The 7702-nt window shown below is 57.6% G+C and overlaps 2 protein-coding genes across 2 annotated transcripts; both read right to left on the bottom strand.

Moving 5' to 3' along the window:
- Window positions 1–859: 859 nt before the first annotated feature.
- Window positions 860–2303, bottom strand: LOC307178446 (interferon lambda-3-like; the record flags this gene model as incomplete). The annotated part of the gene is made up of 6 exons (XM_079906640.1): window positions 860–958; window positions 1047–1130; window positions 1239–1382; window positions 1652–1729; window positions 2009–2190; window positions 2294–2303. 6 exons carry the CDS (start codon window positions 2301–2303, stop codon window positions 860–862), a joined length of 597 nt encoding a protein of 198 aa, XP_079762766.1.
- Window positions 2304–5896: 3593 nt separating this feature from the next.
- Window positions 5897–7470, bottom strand: LOC307178391 (interferon lambda-4-like; the record flags this gene model as incomplete). The annotated part of the gene is made up of 5 exons (XM_079906530.1): window positions 5897–6132; window positions 6263–6337; window positions 6578–6721; window positions 6813–6884; window positions 7303–7470. The coding sequence occupies 5 exons, from the start codon at window positions 7468–7470 to the stop codon at window positions 6034–6036; spliced, it is 558 nt and encodes a 185-aa protein (XP_079762656.1). The 3' UTR covers window positions 5897–6033.
- Window positions 7471–7702: the final 232 nt, after the last annotated feature.

The following is a 7702-nucleotide window of genomic DNA, read 5'->3' as shown; positions in this document are numbered from 1 at the left end:
CATACCATCACACACATACTGTGGGAGGATGAATTATGGCCCCCAAAGATGCCAACCCGCAATCTCAGACCTATGAATATCCCCTGTTACATGCCAGAGGGACTGTGCAGCTGTAATTAAGATTTATGGACTCTAAAAGAGAGAAATCATCCTGGATTCCCTGAGTGGACCCAGTCTAAACACACGAGTTCTTAAGAGCAGAGAACTTTCTCAGGCTGGAGGTAGAAGAGAAATGTGGCAGAAGGAGAAATGAGAGGGATTCCAAGCATGAGAAGGATTTGACTCACCGTTACAGACTCTGGGATGTAGGGTCAATGTGCAGGGACCAGAAAGAAGTTGCAAAGAGCTACGGATGGGCCGTCACGGCCAGCAAGGAAAAAGGATCTCAGTCTGACAAGCGCAAGGAACAGAATTCTGTCAACAACTTAAATGAGTTTGGAAGAGGGTCCTGCACAGAACCTCCGAAACAATCCAGCCAGTGACACTTTGATCAGCCTTGTGAGACCCACAGCAGGGAAATTAGCTGAGCCCACCCAGATTTCTGACCTGCAGAAATGTAAGATAATGAATTTGTGTTGTGATGCTCAGTTTGTGAGAATTTGTTATGGCAGCAAAGAAAAACCAACACACACACACACACACACACACAGTCCCACACCACAAAGAGCATCTTTTCTTCATCGTTTATTTGTACAGTTTTTATAAAAAGTAGAAAAATAAACATTTTATGGGGTCTGAGCTTGAGAAATTACACACATAAATATAAAAATAGTGATTTGGAGGCAATAAATTAAAAAAGGGTTTTGACACATAAATAATATCGAAGATGCTGAGACACATTGCAGGTGAGTCTCTGGGGTCAGACACACTGGTCTCCACTGGCAACACATTTCAGGTCCCGGGTGAGGAGGCGGAAGAGGTTGAACACGACAGAGGCTTCGAGGCAGTCCCGGGATTCCTGGGGGCAGAGGGGGATGGCTCAGTAGCTCCCACGTCTGGGCTCCCAGCTGAGCCCAGCCATCGGTTTCCCCTCCCCGGTCACTCACCTTCTTCGGGGCCTCCTGGAGCCGGTGGAGCCAGTGGTGGAGGCGGCCCCGGGGCCTGGGGCCTGCTGTGGGCCGAGCTGGGACCTGTGGGCAGAGGAGGGTGGTGTTGAGGGTGTGAGGCAGGGCCTGGGACAGAGGGGCACGTACAGGTGGCCAGAGCCCAGACGCGGCCCGGGTGCCCCGAGTGCTCACACAGGCCTGGAGCTTGGAGTGGATGTGGTGCAGCGTGTGAAGGGGCTGGTCCAGGATGTGATCCAGGGATGAGTTAGCCGTGGCCTCCAGGACATTCAGTGTCAGGGCCAGCTCCGCCTCCAAGGCCACGGGGCGCTCCCACACCTGAGGAGGAGACAGAAGACAGGTGAGAGTTGCACGTGAGAGAGAACAGGCGAGGAGGCACAGGTGAGGGGGACAGAGGAAGGGACAGTGGAAGGTGAAAGTCGGGGTCAGGTGAGAGCCGATGTGGTTGGCTGAGGGGAAGGGGTCAGGGGACGGGTGGGGAGGGCAGGGAGAGAAGGACGTGAGGGAAGGAGGAGGTGAGGGGCCACCTGCAGAGCGGGAGCAGGGCGAGCAGGTGAGGGCAGGCGGGCCTGACTCTCCCAACTCACCTGCAGCTGCCTCAGGTCCCGGGTCCTGGGGAAGAGGCGGGAGCTGCAGTTCCAGTCCTTCTGCAAGAGCGACTCTTCCTGGAGAGCAAGGGCAAGGTCAGCCCATGGGGGGAGGGACAGAGGGAAGACCCCAGGGAGACTGGAGGATGGCCAACAACAGGAGGACGGGAGGTTGACTTCCAGAAGGACCGCAGAGGCAGGTCCACCGCAGGAGGACAGGAGATCGCCCACCGCGGGGAGGGTGGAGGTCAGCCCAGTGCGGGGAGGGCAGGCCCACCTTCAGCCCAGGTAGCCTGGGAGCGCACAGAGGGAGGGGTGGAGGGTCGCCCACTGCAGGAGGGGTCGGGAGAGACTCACAAAGGCATCCTTGGCCCTCTTGAAGGCCTGCAGCTCTTGTGGGGACAGAGACTTGAACTGAGCCATGTGGCAGCCCCTTGCACCTGGGAGGGCCCCGAGGGGTGAGGGCACAGGAACCGCTCCTGTCCTGCTCGGCGCCACAGTCATCAGCACCAGCAGCAGCCTGCAGCCGGGGGCCACGTCTGTGTTAAGGAAGGACAGAAGGTGAGGGGAGGGAGGGCGTCACGGCGGGGAGGGGGAGGCTCTGGGGAGGCGAGGGCCCCAGACAATGATGTAGGGGCTGACCCAGCTTCATTCCTGCTCTCTGGTCTCTGCAGCAGATGGGGATCAAGTGTCTGCTCTGAGGCTGCCGCCTGGGGTCTCTCAGTCTCGTCCGGCGTCTCTGACTTCAGCCTCCTCCTCTGGATCTCAGCTCGCTGCTCTGTCCTTGTCTCTGAACTTCCAGCTCCGTCTCAGGTGTAATTCCTGCCTGAGTTCCATGGCGCAGCTTTTAGCCTGTGCAGCTGGGCAATCCCAGCTGATGTAGGAAAAGTGAAAACACAGCTAGAGGCTGACACTGGCAACAGGGGAGCCGAGCGCTGGGAAAGCCCAGAGCGGGGCGGGGCCTGTGAGCCCTGTGAGCTGCTCAGGGAAAGAGAAACTGACATGGATTCATGTCCCATTTCACCTCCAAGAAAGTGAGTAAGGAAGTCAAAATCGGGGCTGGGGCAGCTTCAGCCCCACACGGCGGGTCTCCTGCGCCGGTGCCCAGGCTGATCTAGGACTGCGGTGGGGAGGGGACAGAGGGACTTCCTTTTTGGCAGAGTCCCCAGTACAGGGAGTAGAGGGAAAAGGCACCTGTAGGAGGTGTTGCCATGAAGAGCCTGGAACTTCCAAGAGGGAGGCTGTCTAGGAGACGGCAGAAGGTCCAGGGGTGCTGCTGCGGGTGGGAGGGAGAGTGAGAAAGGCAAAACACTCGCGAATTCAGAGAGGACACCAGCTGCTCCCCACCCTTCCCCACCTGGTACCTATAGAGACAGCATGGGAGCCTGCACCGACCTGCTCTCTGACTGTCAGGCGCACAAGGACCCAGGAATAGGAGGATGTGCTATGAAATTGAGCTGTGACCAGTACTTCAGGGAAATCAGGTGGGGTTGAGAAAAATGCCTTCATTCATTCACCAAGTACCTATTTGCCCTCCCACCCCCGCTTTGGGTCAGACCCTGCTCAAGGTGCCAGGAAGAAAGCATTGAAAAAAGAAAAGACATGAAACAATCCTTCATGGGGCTTTTTACTGGAGAGAGGTACGAGATAGTACCTGTCTGGGACACGGGGATGAGGCATGTGGTATGTATTACGTTAGGTCAAGTCAGATAACGGAAAATGAAAGAAGTGAAGCAGGGACGAGAGCAGAGTGCGAGAGGAAATCTGTATTTAATGAGGTCATGAAATGACATTTGAGGGAAGACCTAAAGGAAGTGAGGGAGGGAGGTCTGTGGAGATCTGAGGGGGAGCCTTCCAGGAAAAGGGAACAGCCAGTGAAAAAGAGAAACAGAGACACGCCCCTCCTTCTGGGAGCCTGTGCATCTCACCCTGTTCACAGAGGCTCTGCCACAATATGGTTTGTTTTCTTTGCTGTTGTTGTTGTTGTTTTTGGCCGCGCTGCCTGCAGGATCTCAGTTCCCCGAGCAGGGATTGAACCGGGCCCTCGGCAGTGAAAGCGCGGCGTCCTGACCACTCGAATGGCAGGGAATTCCCTCGCAACGTGCTACTGAATACTCATGGTAGCACCAAGGACATCCTGTGCTTTGCCTACATTGCAAATGCAGAGGACACTGCAGGGACTCAGAGGAGGTAAGAGACTTCTCCAAGGTCATACAGCAAACAAGTGGTGAGGGCAGGATATTAACTGAGTTCTGTCTGACACCAGAGAGTAACCACTACACTCAACGGCCCCAGCGTAGCTACATCTCCTGACTTGGAGGTAATGGACGTCTCGAACAGAAGGTGTGGAGTCCTTTTGACTATTACTCCCACCCCCTCTTTCCCTCATTCATAATTCCGGGGAGAGGGTGGACCAAAGTCCTCATTTGGGAATGTCCTTGAGCTCTGAGACGTAACGTTTTTTAGAAATTTTTTTATTGGAGTATAATTGCTTTACAGCATTGTATTAGTTTCTGCCGTACAATGAAGTGAATCAGCCATATGTATGCCTATATGCCCTCCGTCCTGGACCTCATTCCCACGCCCCCATCCCACCCCTCTAGGTCGTCACAGAGCACTGAGCTGAGCTTCCTGTGCTTTACAGCAGGTTCCCACTAGCTAGCTATTTTACGCATGGTAGTGTATATATGTCAGCCCTACCCTCCCACTTCGTCCCACCCTCCCCTGCCCCCACTCTGTCCACATGTCCATTCTCTAGGTCCACGTCTCTACTCCTGCCCTGCAGATAGGTTCACCTGTAACAGCAGGTGGACCTCCCTGGGGGTCCAGTGGGTAAGACTCTGTGCAGGGGGCCCGGGCTCCATCCGTGGTAGAGGAACTAGGTCCTGCATGCATGCCGCAACTCAGACCCAGAGCAGCCAAAATAAATAAACATGTTTTTTAAAAATAAAAGCAACAGGGCTTCCCTGGTGGTGCAGTGGTTGAGAGTCTGCCTGCCGATGCAGGGGACACGGGTTCGTGCCCTGGTCCGGGAAGATCCCACATGTCGCGGAGCGGCTGGGCCCGTGAGCCATGGCTGCTGAGCCTGCGCGTCCGGAGCCTGTGCTCCGCAACGGGAGAGGCCACAACAGTGAGAGGCCCGCGTACAGCAAAAAAAAAAAAAAATAATAATAATAAAAATAAAAGCAACAGCAGGGATGTGCCCAAGTCACCTACCAGTGTTCTTTATGGTCAGTTTCTATTAATTGCATCGGCCTTACATCGGGGGAGGACACATTGCAACAACTGTGAATCCTGAAAATTGACAAATTATCTCAAAATCCCTCAACGTCATACTGTTTCTCTTAGAAAGGAAGTTCAGGGGTGTGGTTAGGAGCATGGGAGCTGGAGCTAGACTCTGGGGCTCAAACCTGGCTCTGACCCTCTCTAGCTGTGTGACCTTGGCAAACAGCCTTTGCAGTTGGCCACGAAGATTGCCCATACACAGATGCAGACAGATTTTAAAAGTGCAATTGTTCTGCATTTACGTGTGTGATTATTTAATGGAGACCAATTATTAAGGCCATTCTGTGGCTTCAGCTGGAAGCTTCAGAAACATTATTTCAACGTATAGTACTCACTGCAAGGGAAGTGTAACAATGTCATGGCATAAATGAGTAAACTGAGGCTCAGAGAGAAGTAATTTGCCCAGACACGCAACACTTAAGGGGCAGGGGCAGAACTGAAACTCAGGTCACTTGATTTCCCTGTCTCAGCATTTTGTGCTGAACAGCCCCCCTCAAAATGATCACGGAATAAACAACCCAAAGAAATGCAAAAATAGTTAATAATTCGCAATAAATTAACAGCAGAAGACAGAACGGCAAATACACACAGAAACTTCATAAACACAAAACACACCTAAGTAATGGAATTCAAAAAGCTACTTATCCAGAGGACTTTTGGCCCTTTCACTACCCAGTCCCTCAGGGAAAGAGACTTCCCCAGCAGGGACGTCCAAGAGTCACATATTCATGGAATCGCAAAGCGGGCACTGAAGGTTCAAAGCAGGGCTGGGACCTGTCATGAGACAGGGCTGTTCCTGTAACCACAGAAGTAGAAACTGGTCCATGGTACGTGGTGGTCAGCGACCAAGGCGGACACGGACTCCAGTCTTTTCCTGCCAGCCCGGGCCCTGGAAGATCTTAGGGCAACGCATCCCGCGGAAATATCGCTGCTTCCGGGGGAACTCGTTGTGGTCTTTGGGAAAAGGGCGCCTCTGGCACCGGCGCCGGCGGGTCCAGGCTGAGAGATCCGCCTGGTCCGATGGGGCCACGGAGGAGGGCGGCGTCCGCAGCCAGGCGCCCCCAGAGTTTCGGGTCCCAGGCGGAGCCGCGGCGGGATCACAGACAAGGACCCGAGTGCGCCACCAGCCGCAGGTCCCACGCGAGCAGGCGCAGGAGGTTGAAGATGACGGTGGCTTCGTGGCACCGAGGCGAGTCCTGCAGCCCGGGAAGGAGGCGGAGCGGGCCTGAGTCAGGAATCTCCTTCCCCGAGAGACCCCTCTCCAGACCCTCACGGCTCCAAGCCGGGCTCCCGTCTAGCCTCTTTCCCGCCTCCCGCTCCACTCACAGCTGTGCGAGTTTGGGGACGCCTCCTGGGCCTCCGCAGGGACTTGCTCCGGGAGCCTGGCCGGACCAGCTCGAGCTGGAGGGAGAACAGGAGGTTAATGAAGGCGGCGGGGAACCAAGTCCCCCCCTCCCCCCCCCCCGCTTCCCCTCCCAGCCGCAGACCAAAGCCCGGATTTGGGGACACCGAGAGGAGGTGAATCGTGTCTGCGCCCGTTTCTGGCCTCATGGGACAGATTCGCTGTCGGGGGCCTGGCCTCGAGACCAGGGGCGCAGAGCGAGCCGGGAAGTGTGCGGGGCCAGGGCGCGGCGCACTCACGCAGGCCGCCACGTCCCGCCCCGCGGCCGCCAGCAGCTCCAGGGTCGGGCCGACGCCGGGGAACAGCTCGGGGCTCGGCAGGCTGCTCAGCACCTCTTGGGCGTCGGCGAGGCCGCGGGCCACCTGACGGAGCAGCGCACGGGACTGCGGGCACCGGGCGGGAGTTAGACGGGGCCGCGCACCAGCCCGCGCTCCCCACCCCACCCCCACCCCGCCCGCCGCCCTCGGGCCTCACGGAAGGCCGCGGAGGGTCCCTCCTCCGGCGGAACGAGCAGTTGCGCGGCCTCCAGCTCAGCGTCTCTTCTTCCTGCGGGGCAAGGGCTGGGGTGACGCGGGGTCTACTGGCAAGGGCCCCTGAAGCACTGGGACGTCGGAGATTCCTGGACGTGGCTGGGGACTGGCCGGGACGGTTGTGCTTATCGTGTCCCAAACCAGGCAGCGCGCCGATGGCTGAGCGGGGCTGAAAGGTACCCGCGCTCCCCGTGCGGAGCCTGTGCCCCGATGTGGAGCCGAGTCCGCCTGGAGGGGGCGCCCCTCTGTGACCCGCACCAAGGCCGGGCATGAGCTGACCACCGGGAAGAGGTCGTGGTCACAATTCTGGACCCTGAAATCTGAGATGTGCCTGCTGGACGCTAGGACGCGAGGGCCCCTCGGGACAAAGTCTGGTGTCTCCGAGCCCGGTGGGCCCGCGGTCCAGGGAGCGGGGGCGTCTGAGCATCACTCACGTAGCGGTCCCTCAGTGCCTTGATGGCCAGCAGCGCCCGGGGGTCCAGGGAGCGGTAGTGTGAGAGGAAGCGGCGCGGAGGCTCCACCACTTCGGGGTCCGCTGCCACGCCCACCGTCACCAAGACCCACAGCCCCACGGCCACCGCGGCTGCGCCACTCGGCCCCATCTCTGCTCCTGCAGGACGCGACGGACGTCAGCGAGCTCAAGGAGAAGGCCCCGAGTCCAAGCCCCTGCCTGTGGTTAGACTTGCAGAGGGACTGACGCTCAGAGCGTGGGCTGTGGACACACGCAGGGGAAGAGACAGGATGGGCCCCCTCCTACCCTCAGCCTCTCTCCTCTCCCTCCTCAGCTACAATGTGTCTCTGGAGCCTGGTGCCGCAGCAGGGCCTGCCTTCCAC

This window comes from Stenella coeruleoalba (assembly GCF_951394435.1).
Source record: "Stenella coeruleoalba genome assembly, chromosome: 20".
In the NCBI taxonomy this organism is placed as follows: domain Eukaryota; kingdom Metazoa; phylum Chordata; class Mammalia; order Artiodactyla; family Delphinidae; genus Stenella; species Stenella coeruleoalba.
Note: the sequence above shows the minus strand (reverse complement) of the source record. Positions and strands in the feature narration are given on the sequence as shown.